The following is a 22,674-nucleotide window of genomic DNA, read 5'->3' on the forward strand; positions in this document are numbered from 1 at the left end:
CGATTCTCTCTGCTTTAATGTTACATTAAAAATCAAATTAGAGGAGTCATTTCGAGTAAAACATTATCTGAAGGTGCAAATACAAAAGTCATGTTCAGAGCATGTCCTATACCTTTTTCTTTTCCTAAAAATGTGGGGAGGAAATTTTACACTGAGTCAGCAGAAAGATCAATATTATTTTCTGGATCAACAAAATTTGTTGGAAGGTAAAGTGCAATAGGTCCACAGTGCTTTGTTCTTTATCCTAAGAGGAAGGTCTATCATATCAGAACAATATCAACACAGACAAACAATAGGTCAGAGGTGAATTATTTCCCCTTCTGTCCCATAGAGGTTACCAACATATTAAGTAGGTAGAGCAGACCAACCTATAATCACCACCACAGGTAGTGTTAAACAGATGAGCTGCTTAACACAACTTCTGTCCACATTCAGTCATACACAGTTGTGCCGCTTAAGTGCTTGGAACCTGTGTGGGATTCCAGAGATGTATTCTGGATGCATAGGAATAGTTTATATGGAAGTAGCACATATTAGGTTAGAAACAGCTTGATGGTCTGAAGACAGAGCAGATTGATGCACATGCATATACTGAACTGTATTACATCCTCTTCAATCCTCACACATAACTCAGAGGATATCTACACAGCCACACCAGTTTGTGATTAGTTCTGTACATTGTAGGTTCAATGTAGTTTTTTTCTTGTTTTCCTGTTTTAACACTGTATGATATAAAGGAATAACATTAAAGAAAAATATTCATAAGCAAAACAAACTTTCGCCAGCTGTAGATAAACATGAGGCAGATTCCTAGACAGTGTTCGCAACAGTTTCAAAGATGCATACTAGGGACTAGAGGCTTCTGTGGTCAGTTTCCGCAACATCCACTTCGTGGCTGCTGGTCCGTGCCTTGAATATTTACACCTCTGTTACGGGCAGCATGAGTAGGGTTTTGGGCATCCGATTTCGGCATTTTTTTTGCTGTACAGGAAGAAAGCACATTGAATAGGAGGCATGGATTATAAAATACAATGTACACAGAGCAGGAGTCATTCCCAAATAACAAAACCTGCTTTTGATAAGATATGTTAAATACAAACAGAAATTTGGAAAACCAATAGCCATTTTAGGCCCCCCTCCTTAATTCATAATGCACCTTACTTATAGATATGCGACTCTGCCCCCCTGATATGCTTTATGCCCCCAGATAAGCCACTCTGGGGGGTGCTGCTGTCCGCCACTTCCGTCAGGGCTTCTTCATAGAAGCCCCGGCAGAAGTGTCTGCGGAGGTTACATAGCTACATAGTTCACATAAGGTTGAAAAAAGACCATCAAGTTCAACCCTTCTACCTAACCTTCCTATTCTTGATCCAAAATGTTGTCTGCGTGCATCGCGCCAATGTCCACTGGCTGCCAGAGAGGAGGATCCAGGTCTGTAATCGGGTCTATACGGTCATCATCTGTGGGTGTTTTACAATGTCTGGTTCCAGCAGGCATCAGACATTTTCTCAAATAGGGGTCAGTTGACGAAAAAATAGATCTACCAAAATGCCAGGCACTTACCTTTACTAGGGTAGGAGGCAGCCACATAGGGCGTTTTACTCTATGCACTGGATCTTTCACTTAGAGAAGCTAAGTCACTGACAATTTGGCAGCCTCTTTAGTTTCCTTAACAGAGCCTCCATGTTTAAGTATACATAAAAGACTTTATACTGAGGTTAAGAATGCATTATGCTAGTAGGGTCTACACAAATGTTGGGAAATTGGCTTTGAAACACACAAAATGATGTGTGTACTGCAGCTCAACTAGCAGCATGGCTCAGGCTATGCCAGTGATGAAAATGGCTGTGATGAGGAGTTTTGTAGTAAACATACCTATTGCGAGGAATAACTCATTTACATTCATAGCAGTTTTCGCTGACGTTTCCATAAATAAAAGTCCTGTATCCTCCGCGTATGCCTGAGCTTCCTGATGAGAGATTATAGAATTTTAGAATCTGGCAGGACCGAACACCAGTTCAAGGTTTTACGTGACTCAAGACTCAATTTACCAGCATTAGTACCTTTCTCTAGGGAGACGTGCATTTAGATTTTTGCTACAAGCTTGCACCGTTACCTATGCCAAAAGTTCTTCTGTTTTGACTGGTTGGCGTCATTGCAAAAAAAAAAAGCAAGTAGGTTGCTGGGTTGTATATCTAGAGGCATTAAAGAGAGTTGGCTATACAACTGTACAGATCTCATCCAGCGTATGAGTAAAGTTCTGGGAACCAAGCCTCCAGAAGGATATTTATGTATACAGTAAGGTATACTATATGACCAAAGTATGTGGATACCTGAGCATCACACCTACATGAGCTTGTTAGACATCGCTTCAATGGACATTGATATGAAGTACTCCTCTCTTTGTGGCTATAACTGCCACCACTGTTCTGGGAAGGCTTCCCACGAGATTTCGGAGTGTACCAGAGGGAATTTGTGCCTATTCAGCAAAGAGCATATGTGAGGTCAGGCACTGGTGTTGAACAAGAAGGCCTGGCTCACAATTGGCATTCTAATTTATTGCAAATGTGTAAGGGCAGGCATGTGTAAGGGCAGTGTCCATGTGTAAGGGCAGTGTCCATGTGTAAGGGCAGTGTCCATGTGTAAGGGCAGTGTATATTATTTTTTATTGTTTTACAAAGCACCATCAAATTCTGTAGGGCAGGCACGTGTATAGGGGGAGGCGTGCATAAGGTCAGTGTATAGGAGCAGACATGTATAAGGTCAGTCTATAGGGATAGGCGTGTCAGGTCAGTGTAAATGTGTGTGTACGGGCAGGCTTGTGTTAAGACAGTGTGTATAGATCAAGTGAAGCCTTCTGAATATATGTGCAGCTGCAGTCAGCACCGAACTGGATATTACATATCCAACAAAGCATGACGCCGACGGGTAGACACGATCACCAAGGCCCAACAGACCTGCAGGATGACTGACAGTCTCAGAGGCTGGAAAAACAGTTAGGTAAGGGGATTAACCTATAAATCAAAGTATGCTGAGTGATGGTATGAAGGGGAAATTATGGGTATAGAGGTGGATGATTTTCGTGCAAAACGGGTTGATAATGACAGGAGATGGAAATCATTGGGGAATATGACTTCATGTGTAATGATGGTCGGGGCACGCACACATACACACCCTTTCTAAGCACTATACACACATTGTAAACCTTGTTAAGATAACTATTACAAAAGGTTATAGGCATTTCCGTTAATCTACATGTTTCTCATTTGATCTATACCTGCATCTTACTCAGTTGATCGGATTCCATGTGGTTTCTCATTTATGAAATGCCAAAGATTTTTGCATATTTTGACATAGAAAATGTATTTGGACCCTTGTAAGACAGCTTACAATTTTTTTTTAAACATTAAAGGGTTATTAGGACTGTTATAAAATATTTTTTTTACACGTCTATTTTTATGAGTTACTGGTTTATTTGCCAGTTTCTCATCTACAGTGAAACTGATTTCTGTGTTTTTAAGAACTTTTTTCAGTTATTAAATATATTAAACTTGAAAATGTTTAATTTCATACTTACAATATTATTTAGCATTATTTGAACTTACAGGTGCTCTCCCAGATGGGCTCAACTCATTGCATGGTTTTATAGGCCACAGTGATATTAAGAACTAAGGGTTTTCATATGCATCTTATTTATGATTGATTTGTTCTTGAAATATACTTTATAAATATATGGTCTGCCCCTATTCTGAAGAAATAAATATTTGGGCCATATGCACAATAATGGCACTATGAAATATGGGGCTGGTATTCAGTTATTTCCAGGGCTGGCTTTTATTCATACTTGGCATTGCGCATAGTGATATTCAGCTTCAGTGCATCTGCTAGGTGACAGACACATTTTATGCTGTATGTGCTTCAGCCCTAACTCTGTGACTGAGAATGGCCTACCGCTTTGCAGCTGTAGTTACACCTAGATGCTTCTTCTTCACAATAATAATAATACATTAGCCAGGGGAAGAACTGACTTCTGGAAAATGTCGCATCCTCTGATTATTCAGGATTAACCATTTTACTGCCGATGTCTATGGAGTCACTGAAACACCTAAACTTAATTAGGAGAGGTGTCCACATAGTTGTGTATAAAGAGTGGTTTAGCACTGGTTTGATGTTCTTATGTTCCAATTAATTTACTTTATCTGTGAACCTGGAGGCTGCCATTTTTTTTTTTTTTTTTTTTTTTTTTTTTTTACCAACAAGGGAATATAAATAAAAAATGGGTGCCTACTGACATTGCTTTGATATAATGATATCCACAAAATACATCTCTCATGGGAGCCATTCATGTAAAAAATAAACCACTTAATAAATAAAAAAGTGTTAAATGTGCTAACCAGGTTGTGTTAATATCAGGTTGTCCAAGCTTACCTCAAATTCCACCATCCTTTTTTCTGCTAAGTCAAATTTGTTACCAGCCAAAGCAATGACTATATTAGGACTAGCCTGCCTCTGTAATTCTTTTACCCACGCCTTTGCTCGCTCAAATGTCTCCTGGATAAGAAGAAAGAAAGATTAGTACAGATATAAAAATGTTACACAGTAAAAACCATTTCTATCAGGCTTTAGAGATATCTGCCCTAGGGATTTTTGGTACCTTAAGTCCTGGAGCAATTTTGCCATGTGTTGGTTCAGCCTTTATTCCCCTTTCCCGATAATAGTGCACCCATGTAAACTATACATTTTCAAGGAGAGATCCCAAAGTTACATGATAATCTTAAACTTTAGTAAATTCTAGCAAAACAGAAGGAAAATACCCTTATAATGTATCAATTCAGGTGTCTGGATCTATATATATAGAATTCCCACATTTTTCAAACAGTTATAGGGAACATATTATAAGGTGCATTTAATGTTTTTGAAACTATTGCCTTTTTCATGCAGCTTTTTGGCCACCTATCACTGTCAAATCATTTCCCGTGGCTTGGATTTTTTGGGACATGGAGTATGTGTTAAGGCAGAGAAATCCAGCCTAAATAGTTCTGCCGCATCTTCGGATTCTGAAATACCAAATATGCGTAGGTTTTTGGGGGGGTTTCTGAACATTATAGGTCACAAGTAGGAACGTGCTGGTATATTGGATCAGGTGCTTTGGTAGGCCTATGAAGCAACTTAGCAGTCTCCCAGGAGAAAATGTTCCCATAAAAATATGTATTTTAGGAAAGCTGTCTACCAGAGTATTTTACTAGGAGAACTGGAAATATTTTCATGCAAACTCAATCACTGCCCAACTCAGCTGTTGCAATAATTTCCTGTGCTTTTTTATCACCAACTGAATTGTTCAGTTGCTTCTCCTGATTACAGAAATACTCCACATGCATTTTTTTTAACCCCTTCGTGACAACAGCTGATTTTATTTTTTGTACCCTTTGTGCTCGTGTTTAGCTGTAATTTTCTTCTTTCCCGTTTACTGAACCCACACAAGTTATGTATTGTTTTTTCGGGGCAAGAATGGCTTTCATTAGATGTCGTTATTTTGATTGTATCATATCATGTACTAATTAAAAAAAAAAAAAAGTATAAAATACGGTGCAAAATTTAGAAAAAAAATAAATAAAAAATAGTACTTTTACTTGAAAAATCTTTTACTCAGCTATAAAAGCTAATGAAAAAAACCTGCTAAATAGATTCTACTGTTTGTCCTGAGTTTAGAAATACGCAATGTTTTGGGGTTTTTTGCTTTTTTCTGCACGTTAGGGGGCAATAAGTACAGGTAGCACTTTGCTATTTCAAAACCATTTTTTCCAAATCTGGTAATTCTTCCCCTCATGTGCCATTTCAGGTATCTTTGAAGCTGGCCAATGCAATTTACCCCATCAAACCATATATTTTTGAAGACTAGACACTCCAGGGTATTTCAAATGCTAGTATTTTAACCCTTTCCATGCACTTATTCTACCAGAACTTTTTGTCAAACTTTGTGGCAGTCATTTTTGTGTTTTTTTCCCCACACACATTTTACTTCATTTTGTGTTCAGTAACATCTTCTGAGTACAGTGATACCACCCATGCATGGGTTTGCCTGGCTGCCTTGGGGCAAAAGGGCCGCATTTGGGACATGTGCATTTTTCAATGTTGAATTTTATTTGGTGGGTCCACTGCACATGCCCTATTTGGTACATCTTTGCGCCCACTCAATCCAGTGTGCCCTATAAAACCACTTATTTTTGAAAACTAGACACCCCAGTGCATTTCAAATGCTGGTATTTTAACTCTTTCCATGCACTAATTCTACCACTATTTTTTGTGTGTATTTTCCCCCACACACATTGTACTTTAGGTATGATTTTACAGGTCCTGGTATATGTCACTGTCACACAACACCGCCAATACGTGTTCAGCAACATCTCCTGAGTACAGTGATACCCAACATGCATGGGTTTGTCAGGTTGTTTAGTTTGGCTAAAAGGCCACATTTGGGACGTGTGCATTTTTCAAATTGGAAATTAGACATGTGGTCATCCTTCCCCGTGTGTTAATAGAGACATTGTTGAACCCCACCAATTCAATCTACCCCATCAAATCATTCATTTTTTTGCCCCATGGGCATTTTCCATTTGAAAAAATAAAGCGCTAACTTTAGGACTTGCTCATAAAAATATTTTATATATTTTGATATGTTTTTTTATTATTATTATTAATTATTAACATTTTTTGGAACTGGAAGGTTCCCCTGATGGTGACATCAATGGGAAATTATTTTTTCCTTATTTATTTTACTAATCACATGCTCCATTGACTTGCATGGTTGAATGCAGTACCTGTATTCCACCTGCAAGTGGAGCCAGAGTTCTCAGGATGGTCTGGAGAGACTCTCCCGGGAACTCTTTTCAACCTTTATTATTTTTTGAAAGGATGTGCCGCCATCTTGCAAGTCGCCCCTGATGCCGATCTCTGTGTTGCTGAGGAGTTACAGCAACACCATTTGGGTGCAGAAAGCGAACATCGATATCGTTTGAAGTCACCCGTTTGAAGTCATGACGGTCCTGGCACGTCAATTGTCGTTAACGGTTTGTTTTCACGTGACGTCCCCGGACCGTCAATTGTCATCAAGGAATTTGCAGGGGAAAATGTTATGGAATTGTGCCAATTGAGAATACACCGTGGCTCACCCTAAATGAATGTAAAAAAAAGGCCTGGCAGAGAGGGAAAGGAAGGGCACTGGCACCTTGAGTCATTCCCAATAGCCTTTTTCTGATGCCTCTGTTTGGCAGCAGTGGGGGGAGGGGGATTGTGCAAGGGAAATGCCTGCCAGCGTACTCATCAAAGAGGATATCCCTCAGGAGTTTTAGTTGAAAATCATGGAAGGTGTAGATCTTCCCAATTCCACATTTCTTGTACAGCACAAATGTGTATTACATGGCAGGCTGCGCAATGTACAGTAGATGGCCACCTCAACACCAGGTACGTTGTAGACACAGGTCGGAAAAATCTTTACTCCCCATGTTCCCCATTTGATGATGCCCTGAGGTTTGAGCTTCTGTGCATCACGTTCCCATCGTACACTGACAGGTACCACTGGCTCATTGTGTATAGTCAAAATATAGCATATGACTTACACATCCTTATCAGTGTTTCTTAAGGGCTAACAACTCATTATTGTGCAAAGCCCCGATGGTGCCGTGCCACTGCTTGGGATAGGTCAACTGTGAGGAAAAACCGCAAAGGTTTTCCCAGTGCTGGGGTATCAACTAAAAATAACAAAATAAATGGGCTGCTTTAAAAGAAATCATCCACCCGTAGCCGGTAGCCCTTGTTCAAACAGGGGAGAAGAAGGTACCACACAATTTTAGGGCACTAGGCCTAGCTGCTGCCCGACACTAGGGTGCATGTTTATTTGAGCTGCTAGCAACTCAAAAAAGTAAGAGAAAATGAAAAATAATGTATTTAAAAAATGTATTGTTACAATAAAGGGGGGATTTCTGGGTCGGCCATATTTGGGTAGACCCAACTTTGATCAGGTACAGGTTCTTCATACCTCATTTTAGCAGGTGGAATCTGGCAATCATCATCCTCATCATCATCTGGCACGTTAAATATTGGCTCAATCTGACGCAACACTAGACAATGCCAGATATTGGGTCAATATCTGATACAGACACAGTGGCTTCAGCATCTGACCCCACCATAAAGGTGTAAGCCTCCTCAGCACTGAAAACATGCTACATCATACAAAGCTAACACATCAAACCCTAATCTATACTGCCTACCCTATTCCCTCTAAACTAAAATATTTTTGCTGTCTACCCTACACTTAAAACCTGTTTTTAGGATGTATATAAAAATTGGGAGGGCAAGGGAATGGTTAAATTAGGATAAGGTATATACGAGGGTATACATTGGTTGATTTAGTACAAAATTGTCCGCTACCACACACACCATGTTCTGTCTCTCTCCCCTCCAGATCACAAAGATGAAGGAGAGAGTCTGAACATCTGCAGTTACCATCATGCTATCACTGTGATTGGTCATCACAGCAATCACTTGGCCATACTGCCAGATCATTGGTTCCTGGCGGATTGTTTCCGATGCAGGGTAGTCGCATAGAACCAAAATGGGCCAAACCGCAGTATTTTGTAATGAATGTACACGTATGTCCATAAGGGCAACTTGCGATGCATTTTCTGGACAAACATGTACATCTATACGGCCTGATGGGGCTAAAGAGGAATCACCATTTTTTTTAATTATTAGCATAAAAAATAAAAACAAAATCCAAAAATGTTGTGCCGTTTCTGCTTTTTCATAATATGCAGTTATCCGAAAACAATATACCGTATTATCCATTTGTTAAATCCTTTTGGTTGCCCCTACATTCTCTCTGTACCCTCTCATATATGAGAAACATTTGGCTGAGCTAGCATGCTGGTAATCACCAATGCTATGGTAGGTGATATTCCAGTTAACAGAAATCCAAGTGTAAGATTCTCAGTAATTAGAATGTCAAAAAATATCTTAGCCCGTGGTGTACACAAGTGCTTGTCTGCAAGAAGTGAATTAATAAAATGTATTAACTAAGCAAAAAAAAGCACCTTTACTTTTCCATTAAATTGATCTGCATTAACAAAGTTATCCACCAGTATTTGCTGAAGCAGGTTCTCACCGGTTTAGTAATGTCAAATACCACAATGGCTGCCTGGGCTCCTCTGTAGTACATTGGGGCAAGGCTGTGATATCGTTCTTGTCCTGCAGTGTCCCAGATCTCGAACTTTACTGTTGTATCATCCAGGCACACGGACTGAGCTAGAAAGGCAGCTGGAGGGACACAGGGAACAGGGAAGTGAGCTTAGCATCCACTCTAGAACTCCTCTGCCTCTTTGCAATGGTTGGGTGCCCTTCTGAAAGCAAAGAGGTTAAACTAGAAACATATTTACACTTTACAATTGAAATATATATACCATATATCAATTTTAGAAGGTAGTAAACTATAGTACAGCTTTTAGACAAACTATTGTGGGAACCTTATGGGAAATATTGAAAAAATACAGAATGAAAAATCCCAATTAGGGCAAAAAATTTTTTTGAGAAATTCTATTTACGCATGACAGGTCTATCTTTATACTTGTACTTATTTTGCCTCAGTGGTGTTCTCTCAAACTACCAAATTTGGAACAATCAGCATAGAAATTTCACTTTTGGTGAAAATTCCCACGATCAAATATGGTTCCAATGTTAATAGCACTTTTACCTTTTAAAATATATTTCCCAAGTAGATGAACACCAAAAAAAAAAAAAAAAGTCATGCCTGGTTCACACCCAATATTACTCAAAGAAAAACGTAAAATTATCCTTACTTTTGTTTTTCCATTAAAGCAAGTGTTTAGGTAAAAAAAATGATTTAGTAAAGAGGCAACTGAGTGCACCATACATTGCTTACCTCATTGAACTCATGTACTCCTTATACCAACCCTTTAGCGGACTACATCAAACTTTCACACACTCCAACTCAATTGCCATAGTTAGGCATTTTTTTTTTATACATTGGTGCAAAAACATGCAGATTACTCAAAATGATTCAGATGCACACCATTTATAACTTAAGTCTAATGTCCTTGACACCCTCTCTAAAGGAGAATGCATTTCAAAGTACTGTGTGAGAACTGTAACCCCTTCATGAACAGGGGGGAGGGTTACCATGTTTGCACTAAATGACCAGAGCAGTTTTTGTACCCTATTGCACACACGCACACAGGAAGGAGAAGAGAGATGTTAAACCCAGATTAAAATACATAGTCTCAGGAGCAACCGCTTACTGATCCTAGAAGGCTCTCTGCACCAAGTAGAGCTGCAAATTGTATTTCAATCTGCAACCATGTGATGTTTTGCAATAGAGGCAGTCTCTTGTCTATGAATTCCCACAATCCCTTACTGTTGACAACATAAGTATGAGACAAGAAAAAAAACACAGTGACAAACTATTATTCCCGCTCACAGCTCACAATGTATTGCTTCTTACAATCCTTGAAGGAAATGCATTGGAAATTGTGGCCATGACCATACCACCAATATTACAATAAAAACATTAGAGAATTAACATTTTACTACCTCCTATGGTGGTCTCCTGGAACTCATCGAACTGACCCTTAACGAACCGCAATACCAGACTGGATTTTCCTACCGCCATGTCCCCAAGCAGCACAAGTTTGAACTGACAGATTTTAGTCTGGCCCAGTCCATTAGACCGCGAATTTCCCCTGCCGGCCATGGTGTTGAATTGGTCTTTGTTGCGTTCACTCAAGCAAATGATATTTGATGTTGTAATGCAAAATCTTTTCCAATCTTTGGAAATCAATTCTGTTAAAGAAAAAACAAAATCAGGGAGGTAGCTGCATTAAGGACAAATATATTAACACTTGTTGACTAGACATGTGGCAAAAATAAAAGAAAGGCTGGCTGAGCTTAGTGTTGGAAATTACAGGAGAAAAGTATAGTTAAAATGATACCATTTATTGGCTAACTGAGAGTTTGATTGCGAGCTTTCGAGACCAAGTTGTTAGGTCCCTTCCTCAGGCATTAATCTTGGAAATTACAACAGCATTATATTTTCTTGCGTATGAGAAACTTGTTGCCTCCCACCAATATTCTGAAAACTCATCATGCTCTATATTTTTGTGTCATGTAACAGTTCTTCTTACACTATTGTACAAATCATATACCTCTATCAATTTCACCTTACTAAAACACATTCACAAAATGTTTGGCTATAATGGCGTGAAGAGAATGTTGTTCTATCACCTTTCCTTACATGGATCAATCCACGAAAACAGTCCCATGAGTGAAATGAGCTTAGAAAGCTTTCAACAATCTCTTTGTTTGCTCAGTTGGTGTTGCTGAGTTCCCCTTATTGAAACTAATGACACTATTAAATTTGATATTACATTATATATAATTGAAACACAAATAATTAAAATGTCATTACCGTATTTGCTCGATTATAAGACAAGGTTTTTTTCAGAGCAAATGCTCTGAAAACACCCTTTGTCTTATAATCAAGGTCGTCTTTCAACCAGACCTCAAATAGAGGTCTGACTATGAGACTGCAGGGGACCTGGATCGTCCTGTCTGGTAACCTCAGCTGCTGCCGGCACTTCCACCGAGGCTTCAATTACTGAGCGCCAGCGAAAGCGCGGGCAGCAGCGGAGGTTACATGCACCAGTGTATGGCATATAGGGGTACAAGGCATTTCTGGATGCAGAGGGGCATATAGGGGTATAAGGCATATCAGGGAGGCAGAGTGGTATATAGGAGGGTACAAGGCATTTCTGGGGGCAGAGTGGCAAGTCTGGGGTCAGATGTGCATAACTGGAGGCGGGTTGGCAAATAAAAACTTATTAAATATGATAAATAATAATTTTCCTATAGGGTAGTCTTATATGCAGGCTTTCTTTTTTCCTAAATTAATATTCAGATTTTTTTTTGGGGGGGGGGTTGTCTTATCGAATACTGTACTTAATGTTGCTGAACATATTTATCAGCCATAACATTATGACCACTGACAGGTGAAGTGAATAACACTGATAATCTGGTTATCATGGCACCGGTCAGTGGACGGAATATACCGTATTTGCTCGATTATAAGACGATGTTTTTTCCAGAGGTCGTCTTCTAATCAGACCTCATTCTGCTTCGGCCGTGCTGCTTACCGGGCTTTGATCGCGAGCACCGTCTCTGCTATTAGCAGCAGGAAACAGGAAGCTAGCACAGTCCTCATATAACTCTACCTCCCCCCTCCTTCCTCCGAGGGCGGGCCCAGAGAAGTTGCTCTCACAGCCGGGCCCCTGCAGAAGTCTGCGAGTGGGAGATCTGCAGTTCAGGTAAGGGGGTGGGGGGTTTGAGTGTGTGTATGTGTGATTAATGGAATGAATGAGTATTTAAATGTTTGTGAATGAGTGTGTGTGTGATAGCATGGATGTGTAAGGGGGGTGGGGGTGGTAGCATGGCATAGGGAGGCTGTAATCACACTTCTAACATCCCCAGGTTCCAGCATGTACTGGCTGCCTTGGCTTGATAGGAGTGTGATTGCTGTTAGCAGTATATATATATATATATATATATATATATATATCCAGAAATGCATTTTAACCCCCTATATGCCACTCAGCCCCATGATATGCCTTTTAACCCCCTATTTGCCAGAGTGGCATATAGGGGTATAAGGCATATCATGGGGCAGAGGGGCATATAGGGGGTTAAAAGGCATATCATGGGGCACAGTGGCAAATAGGAGGGTATAAGACATTTCTGGAGGCAGAGTGGCATATAGAGGGTTAAAAGGCACATCATGGGGCAGAGTGGCAAATAGGGGGGTATAAGGCATTTCTTGGGGCACAGTGGCAAGCCTGGGGGCAGATGTGCATAACTGGGGGGGGCAGGTTGGCAAATAAAAGGAAATAAAAAATATATTTTTCTCAATCATAGCTTTTATTAAATATGAAAATTAGTTAACATGAATTAATATTTACTGGTAAAACTTTTTTCCTATAGGGTAGTCTTATATTCAGGCTTTTTGTTTTTTTCCTAAATTACCATATTTGCTCGATTATAAGACGACCCTGATTATAAGACGACCCCCCAAATCTTAATATTAATTTAGGAAAAAAAGAAAAAGCCTGAATATAAGACGACCCTATAGGAAAAAAGTTTTACCAGTAAATGTTAATTCATTTAAACACTTTTTTTAATAAAAGGTATGCTTGAGAAAAATATTTTGGTTTTATTTCCTTCTATTTTCCAACCTGCCCCCCAGTTATGCACATCTGCCCCAGAAGTGCCTTATACCCCCTATATGCCACTGTGCCCCATGATATGCCTTTTAACCCTCTAAATGCCACAGTGCCCCATGATATGCCTTTTAACCCTATATGCCACTGTGCCCCATGATATACCTTTTAACCCTATATGCCACTCTGGCACTTAGAGGGTTAAAAGGCATATTATGGAGAAGAGTGGCATATAGGGAGGTTTAAGGCATTTCAGGAGGCAGAGTGGCATTAAAGGGGTTAAAAGGCATTTCACAGAGCACTCTGCCTCCAGAAATGCCTTACACCCCCCATTTAACACTCCCCCTCCCTCCTCCAAACTTACCGGTGCTTCTGAGTTTGGGGGGGGCGCATAACACAGGAGGGTCCAGGTCCCCTGCATCTGAGCCCCAGGTGCTTAGTCCGGGCAGCATGTAGAGCTCCACGCGAATCGCGTAGAGCTCTACACGCTGCACGGACTAAGCACCGGGGACTCAGAAGCACCGGTAAGTTGGAGGGGGCATAACACAGGAGGATGCAGGTCCCCTGCATCCTCCTGTGTTATGCCCCCCCCTCCAGCTTAACGGTGCTTCTGAGTCCCCGGTGCTTAGTCCGTGCAGCGTGTAGAGCTCTATGCGATTGTATCGTGTAGAGCTCTACGCGATTATATCGCGTAGAGCTCTACACGCAGCCCGGACTAAGCACTGGGGACTCAGATGCACCAGTAAGTTGGGTCGGGGGTTAACACAGGAGGTTCCAGGTCCCCTGCATCTGGGTCCCCAGTGCTTAGTCCGGGAAGCGTGTAGAGCTCTACGCGATTGTATCGCGTAGAGCTCTACACGCAGCCCGGACTAAGCACCGGGGACTCAGAAGCACCGGTAAGTTGGGGGGGGGGGGGGTTAACACAGGAGGATCCAGGTCCTCTGCATCGCTGCGGGGGATCTGGATCTTAGTCTCATAATCAGACCTATTTGAGGTCTGATTATAAGACGACCCTGATTATAAGACAAAAACCTCGTCTTATAATTGAGCAAATACGGTAATATTTTGATTTTGGGGGGTCGTCTTATAATCAGGGTCGTCTTATAATCGAGCAAATACGGTATTAGACAGCAAGTGAACATCTTGTCCTCAAAGTTGATGCATTAGAAGCAGGAAAAATTGCCAAATAGTGATGGCTAGACAACTGGACAACTCCAAAACTGCTGCTTAAAAGTAGTCCAAGGAAGGAAAAGCGTTGAACCAGCAACAAGATCACTGGTGGGGGACGTAGGCTGGCCCATGTGGTCAAATCCAACAGACTAGCTACTGTATGTCAAATTGCTGAAAAACGTAATGCGGGTTCTTTGGGGCTGTGTATCTGCAGACCAGTCAGTGTGCCCATACTGGCCCCTGTCCACAGCCCAAAGCACCTACAATGGGCACATGAGCATAAGGACTAGACCACAGAGCAATGGAAGAAGGTGTCCTGGTCTGATGAATGACATTATTTTACAACACATGCATGTCCGAGTGCGTAGCTTACCTGGAAAACACATGGCACTAGGGCTGCAACAACTAATCGATAAAATCGACAAATCATCAAGGATTTTCATTAATCGAGTAGTTGAATATATTTTATCGAAAATAAGATGAGGGTTTGTTCAGAGCAAACGCTCTGAAAAACACCCCTCGTCTCACAATCCAACCTCAAATAGAGGATCCTCCTCTCTGGCAGCCGGTGGACATCTGTGCGATGCGCGCAGACAACCTCCCCCTCCACTTGGACTTCTGACGGAGCGCCAGCGTGACATGACCTTTCGGTGCTCCATCGCAGAAGCTCCAGCGGAAGTGCAGGCCAGCAGCAGCGGAGGTTGTCTGTGCGTATCACGCAGACGTTCACCAGCTGCCAGAGAGGAGGATCCAGGTCCCCTGCAGCGCTGCGTGGGATGTTCCTCTCTGGCAGCTGGTGAACGCAGACAACCTCCACTACCGCCCTCCACTTCCTTCTGGTTCTTCATCACAGAAACTCCAGCGAAAGTGGTGGGCAGCATCAGAGGCTGTCTACGAACATTACGCAGACGTTCACCAGCTGCCCTCGTTAGACACCAGGGAGTCTGGAGCATGGGGGGGGAGTCGGGGGGGGAAGAGTGACACAGGTGGGTATAAAGCATTTCAGGAGGGTACAGTGGCATATCAGTGGCAAGCCTCGGGTCAGATGTGCATAACATTAAATATGAAAAAAAATAGTTTACATGTGAATATTTACTAGCGAGACTTTTTTTTAGGTATTAAAACCTAGTTAGAAAAATAGTAGGATTCTCGTTCCTTTAAAATATAGCTTTTATTATTATGCCATAATAAATAAGAAGGCAATTAGAGAAATGCCATTGTGATGAAGATACCGTATTTATCGGCGTATAACACGCACTGGTGTATAACACGCACCCCCATTTTAACAAGGAAATTTGAGTAAGAAAAAATAATTTTAACTTCGAAGCTATGAACTTAATGTTGGAATAATATTTATTACACTATAACATTTTTTATAACATTTATACCACTTATAAGGCAAATATGAAAGAAAAAGCACCTCTTTGAACAAAAAAACTGAACAAAAAAAACTTAATCAGAATCACTGCTATCTGGGAAACCACACACACACACACAGTAAGACACACACAGTAAGACACACACGCTAAGACACACACGCTAAGACACACACGCTAAGACACACACGCTAAGACACACACGCTAAGACACAGACACAAACAGACTCAGACACACACTCCCTAACCCCCCTTCTCAGGATCTCCCCTCTCCCTCCCTAACCCCCCTTCTCAGGATCTCCCCTCTCCCTCCCTAACCCCCTTCTCAGGATCTCCCCTCTCCCTCCCTAACCCCCTTCCCAGGATCTCCCCTCTCCCTCCCTAACCCCCTTCTCAGGATCTCCTCTCTCATTCCCTAACCCCCTTCTCAGGATCTCCCCTCTCATTCCCTAACCCCCCTTCTCAGGATCTCCCCTCTTCCTCCCTAACCCCCCTTCTCAGAATCTCCTCTCTCATTCCTTAACCCCCCTTCTCAGGATCTCCTCTCTCATTCCCTAACCCCCCCTTCTCAGGATCTCCTCTCTCATTCCCTAACCCCCCTTCTCAGGATCTCCCCTCTCCCTCCCTAACCCCCTTCTCAGGATCTCCCCTCTCCCTCCCTAACCCCCTTCTCAGGATCTCCTCTCTCATTCCCTAACCCCCCTTCTCAGGATCTCCTCTCTCATTCCCTAACCCCCCTTCTCAGGATCTCCCCTCTCCCTCCCTAACCCCCCTTCTCAGGATCTCCCCTCTCCCTCCCTAACCCCCCTTCTCAGGATCTCCCCTCTCCCTCCCTAACCCCCCTTCTCAGGATCTCCCCTCTCTCTCCCTAACCCCCCCCCCGGTCACTTACCTTCAATTCCTGTGTTGGAAGCGTGAGGCGTTTGTCTCGGGTGCCGGCGCTTCACTGCTGAGCGTCGGCGTCTGACGTCATATGCCGGCGCCCAGCGTGAAGCGCCGGCACCCGAGACAAACGCCTCACGCTTCCAACACAGGAGTTGAAGCGCTGAGGCAGGCGGCCGCCGCCAGCAGAGGAGTCCTGGATTTCTGTCAGTCAGGGGGGCCTGAGAGTTGCCGAGCGGTCGTCTTCAGCAACCGCTCGGCACCCCTTGGGCCCCCCTGACTGGCAGAACTCCAGGGCCCGGTCGCAGTTGCGACCCCTGCGACCCCGGTAGTTCCGTCACTGGCTCTAGGATTTATCGGCGTATAACACGCAGGTAGGGTTTCAGCTTCATATTTTAGTTAAAAAAGTGCGTGTTATACGCCGATAAATATGGTAAGTGTTGTGTGTACATGTTAACCCCTTCAATCCCAGGGGTTTTTGGTACCTCAAAGGCCAGAGCAATTTTGCCATTTTTGGGGTATGTCGGTTTAGCGATTATTCTCTGTTCCTGTGAATAGTGTACCCATGTAAACTATATATTGTTTTTTCGAGGAGAGATAGAGCTTTCGTTTGATACCATAGTTGGATGATTAGCTGAAAATTTAGAATGAGAAATTTAGTAAAAACTAGCGAAGATTAGAAAAATAAACTAATTTTTTTTTTTTACATTTTCCCTCTGAATCCTCACAAAATTAGGTAAAGTGATGGAAAATCCCCTCCAAGTTTATCAATTCAGGTGTCCTGATTTCAGAAATACCTAATTTATATAGATTTTCCAGACTTTCCCAGCACCAGGGAGCATACTATTAGGTGTACAATTTTGTATTATTTTTATGCCTATGGCTTAACGGGTTTGGGGGTTGTGAACGGGGGCAGGAGGGTTACACTGGCTAGATGTTATGCTAGGGCAATGGGATGTAAGGTTTTTTTAAGAATTTTTTTATTATCTTTTTTTATATATTATTTTTTAATTTAATTTTTTTACATTTTATATACCGTATTTGCTCGATTATAAGACGAGGTTTTTTCCAGAGCAAATGCTCTGAAAAATACCCCTCGTCTTATAATCGGGGTCGTCTTCTCAGACCCCCCAAAAAATGTCTGCTGGCGCCATGCTGCTTACCGGTCGCGTGCAGCGTCTCTTCTGTTAGAAGCAGGAGGACAGGAAGCTTGCAGCGTCCTCACAGAGCTCTATCTCCCCCTCCCTCCTCTGGGGGCGGGGCCAGAGAAGTTGCTCTACAGCCGGTCCCCTGCAGAAGTCTTCGAGTGAGAGATCTGCAGTTCAGGTAAGGGGGTGGGGGAGGGTTTTTGGGTAAGTATGTGTGATTAATGTGTGTTTAATGTGTGAAGTATGTGTGATTAATGGAATGAATGAGTATTTAAATGTGTTTGTGTGTGATAGCATGGATGTGTAAGGGGGGTGGGGGTTGTAGCATGGCATAGGGAGGCTGTAATCCCACTACTATCATCCCCAGGTTCCAGCATGTACTGGCTACCTTGGCTTGATAGGAGTGTGATTGCTGTTAGCAGTTTGATATATATCTATATCAAACTGCTAACAGCAATCACACTCCTATCAAGCCAAGGCAGCCAGTACATGCTGGGTTAAAAGGCATATCATGGGGCTGAGTGGCATATAGGGGGTTAAAATGCATTTCTGGACCTCCAGAAATGCATTTTAACCCCCTATATGCCACTCAGCCCCATGATATGCCTATATACCTCCAGAAATGCATTTTAACCCCCTATATGCCACTCAGCCCCATGATATGCCTTTTAACCCCCTATATGCCAGAGTGGCATATAGGGGTATAAGGCATATCATGGGGCAGAGTGGCAAATAGGGGGGTATAAAGCATTTCTGGGGGCAGAGTGGCATAACTGGGGGGGGCAGGTTGGCAAATAAAAGGAAATTTAAAAAATATATTTTTCTCAATCATAGCTTTTATTAAACATGAAAAAATAATTTACATGAATTAATATTTACTGGTAAAACTTTTTTCCTATAGGGTCGTCTTATATTCAGGCTTTTTGTTTTTTTCCTAAATTAATATTTTGATTTTGGGGGGTCGTCTTATAATCGGGGTCGTCTTATAATCGAGCAAATACGGTATATATATATTTTTTTTTTTTTTTTTTTTTTTTTTTTTTTTTACACAGCAATGGTAAGAGGTCCTCCTAGGGACCTCCTGAACATGCCAGTGATGTTACAGTGACATCACAGCTCACATTATAATTTTTTTTAGTATTATTTATATTATTATTTTAATGATTTATTTAATATTATTTTTTAAATGAATTAACTTTTTTTTTTCAGCTTTTCCGTTTCCGGACGGGAGGGGGAGTGAGAGAGATGGTCTCTCACTCCCCTCCCCGCGATCCCCCTGCACCGATCACACTGTGATCTCTATGCAGGTCCTCACAGACCTGCATAGAGATCGTAGCGTCTCTGTGCCTCATCGGAGGGCAGGATATCCCCGCAGGGGATATCCTGTCCTCCGATGACCTTCCGGGTTACGTACGCAACCCGGAAGGGAATGCCCGATCGCGCGTTTGCAACTGCGCGATCGCGAGATCGGGCAGTTTACAGTGTAACAGCTTACCGGCTTTCATGCCTGGTCTCCCGTGCAGCAGTAGGGATGTGTCCCTGACGCTGCACGAAGGGCTGGACGTACCGGGACGTCCATAGGGGTTTCTTTGTGGGCGTTTTTTGGACGTCCCGGTACGTCTCTAGGGGAACGAAGGGGTTAATGTAAATTTTAAGTTTTTTATTCTGCTGTTTGCTTTAACACCCAGTTTGTTAATTTGTTTTAAATAAGTGAACAAAATAATCAGCCAACTAATCGATTATGAAGATAATTGTTAGTTGCAGCCCTACATGGCACCAGAATGCACCCATGGAGGCCCCACCTTGCAACTTACAGCACAGCACACCTTCAGAGGTCTAGTGGACAACATGCCTGGATGGGTCAGGGCTGTTTTGGCGGCAAAATGAGAACCTACACAATATTAAGCAGCTAGTCATAATGTTATGGCTGATTGTGTATATAGGGGTGTTTCTTAACACTTTAAATTCTTAGTAAATTTATACTTGAATTGAAAAAAAAACATTTTTAGCCTTTGTCAGGTCACAAAGAGGTTAATTTTAACTAACAAATGTTGCCTGGAGATAAACAAGAGACGATTTAATAGAAATCTGTGACTTGTGAAAACATCACGTGCCAGGAAGCAAATATTTACTTTAAAATTTCGTGGAACAAGAATGTATACCAAACAAACTGCACCATTACCAAAACACTTGAGTCCTTTCAAGAATGCCATACCAAAGCCACAACCTCAGGATTTATATTATTGATATGCAACTTTCCTTCTTAGTGCCAGAGGCATGAGCACAGCATCGATATTACTTGTGTATCACACAATTACCATATTTGCTTGATTATAAGACAAGTTTTTTTCAGAGCAAATGCTTATAATAAGCATGTGGCTGGATGTGTCTTTCTGCCAGTGTCTGCTGTTGTTGCTCTAAAACTTTACACAATCAGAGGGAAAAATTTACGGTAAATAGTGTAATTTTTGTTGACATTCTGCCCACTACTTTACAGTATTTCCAAACCCCTGAAGAGGGGCACTTTTGGTTAATGGCATAACTAGGGGCAGTTATTTTTAATGTGAATGTAATGTACTGGCAGTTATTTACACACAATTTCAGTTGGACATTTTTAATCATGTTTTCTGTTTGTAAATAAATGATTGTGACTCTGTAATAGGTTAATATGCCAGATTTTAGAAAGCAGACCAATAATTCCAATGATCATTACATAGTTAATGGGAAAAAACGATATAATTACTATTATATTATTTACTACATTCTGTCACCAGAAGTAGCTCCCATAAGAGGCTCTAAGTATTAAACAGATCAGCTGTCTGCAGTGGGTATGAAGTCCTAGTGAGCTTATGCAAAAGTACAACAAAAAAAAACTCCAATGCCACAACCCACAATTAATATACACACTGTGGCTATCAAAAACAAACACATATGAGCTTAAATGTGACGAAACACAAACATGAATTGTTACCGATACTTCCCCTTTAAATGGTCTGCATTAAGACCAGATTTCATTTTACAACGAACAGGAATTGCCTAATAGTGATACATTTGAGGTAGACCCTTTATCTAATTTGTATTTTCAACACATTTGTTTTGGATGTAAACTGCATGCAATTCTCCATCAAATCTTTGATGTTTGTTTTGTAAGCAAAGACTATTTTATACTTGGTATGTACTCTGGGCCACTAACACATCATGCGAACATTAGCTGTCACGTGCACTCACCTGAAGTTAACAGTAAGCAGCAGTGACCTTGTCTACAAATACAGCCAGTAAGTGTAGCTATATAATAAACTTCAAGCAGGTCTTTGCAGCCACAGAAGAGGAAACCGTTTTTTTTGTTCTCTAAAAATTTTACTTTAAAAACATATTTATGCCAAAAGCAAGCATTCAATCAAATGATCTGTGTAGATTGACAATTTGTATCAACATTGCCACTTACAAATCAGTAAATAGCCTTACTTGATCATAAAGATTTAACAGAGACTGGAGCTGACAAGTATTTAATGTTCACTGACATCACAAAACGGTAGAATGTTTGTGTACATGTAGTAAGTTTAAAAAATGTTTTATTGTGTAATACAATTGCCAACAAAGTGCCATTTATAAGTTTGGCTACGTAGACTACGACAGAAAACATTTAGCAACAAGGGACATTAATGCTGCCTTTGCTTAAAACCCGTATTTCAGTCAGAGTTAACTACCGAAAGCAGTTTAGTTAATGACAATTCAATTTGGCCACTGTTTAATAATGTATTATGAAGGCCCAGCCTTGGTGAGGTTCTGTATGTAAAAAGGGCAGAGATGCAAATTTATTGCAACTGGTCTTAAAGTCCCTGTTTAGTGGATAAACGACTTTTCTCACAATATAAACGATAATTGTATACTAGGATGGCATATGGCCTGTGCCACCATGGCTGGGCTTCCTTGTGGCTTACAAGTCATGCGAGGGGTATTTTCAGAGGCTGGAAGTATGGCTGCTATGTGCGCAGAACCCTGGATTCATAATCACAGGCAAATTCACCCCCCCCCCCCCCCAAGAACTTTACTTTGTGACCATCGCTAATAAATTAAAATAGACTTTTACGTACACAAGTTAATGCTAGCCGTTATTAAACAACGGAATGTCTTTGATTACTGTTCCTGCAGCCTACGTGTATTTGTGGTAACTGCTAGTGATCGGTATACGCGGTAAGATCATTTTAATAAATAATCACTTCCAAAGCAAGTTATTTACTCCTCAGTGTGCGACGTTAATGATTGTTTAAGCACGTCAAATACAGGCGCTGACAGAACATATTTAATAGTAAATACCGCTATGCCGAATCTCGACAAATACATTCCCCGTCCCCCTCCCTGGCTCATAACGCAGTAACAGACTCGTTAAAACAGTTTTCAACACCTACCCGCCTTCCGCTGTAATCCACGGTAATATCAAACCGTCCGATTTTCCTTCTGGAAGCAAGCATTCTCCATACACCGGAAATTCTTCCGCAATCTTAACTTCCACTTCTCCTCACAAAGCGCAACGACAAACAGGAAATGCTTACACAGCCATGATTAATATTGGCAAACTTGTTTTGCACCCAATCTGTGGTAGAATTGCCATTCCAATGGCCAAGTTGGACATATCTCATTTTTACATGTTATAATCAGTGGTGGGATTCAATTTTTTTAGTAACCACAGAGACTCAGGCAGTCTCTCTCTCTCTCTCTCATAGCACACAGAGACTCAGACAGTCTCTCTCTCACACAAGCACACAGAGACTCAGGCAGTCTCTCACACAAGCACACAGAGACTCAGGCGGTCTCTCACAC

The 22,674-nt window shown here is 41.5% G+C and overlaps 1 protein-coding gene across 1 annotated transcript; it reads right to left on the reverse strand.

The window, feature by feature from the left end:
* Window positions 1-22,365, reverse strand: LOC128501304 (ras-related protein Rab-5B-like). The gene is made up of 6 exons (XM_053470735.1): window positions 22,263-22,365; window positions 10,603-10,851; window positions 9,161-9,312; window positions 4,429-4,551; window positions 1,876-1,969; window positions 1-981 (listed from the first exon to the last, which is right to left on the reverse strand). The coding sequence occupies exons 2-6, from the start codon at window positions 10,760-10,762 to the stop codon at window positions 869-871; spliced, it is 642 nt and encodes a 213-aa protein (XP_053326710.1). The 5' UTR covers window positions 10,763-10,851; window positions 22,263-22,365; the 3' UTR covers window positions 1-868.
* Between the last annotated feature and the right edge of the window lie 309 nt (window positions 22,366-22,674).

The sequence above is a fragment of the Spea bombifrons genome, chromosome 7 (genome assembly GCF_027358695.1).
Source record: "Spea bombifrons isolate aSpeBom1 chromosome 7, aSpeBom1.2.pri, whole genome shotgun sequence".
Taxonomy (NCBI): Eukaryota; Metazoa; Chordata; class Amphibia; order Anura; family Pelobatidae; genus Spea; species Spea bombifrons.

Bases quoted from the DNA above. Each gene is read 5' to 3' on its own strand.
- LOC128501304 (XM_053470735.1), bottom strand. From the start codon at position 10,762: ATGGCCGGCAGGGGAAATTCGCGGTCTAATGGACTGGGCCAGACTAAA. The intron at 4,552-9,160 runs GTGAGAACCTGC...CTTCTTATCCAG, and splicing joins TATTTGACATTACTAAACCG to GAGACATTTGAGCGAGCAAA. The intron at 982-1,875 runs GTATGTTTACTA...CTTCCTGTACAG, and splicing joins TGAGTTATTCCTCGCAATAG to CAAAAAAAATGCCGAAATCG.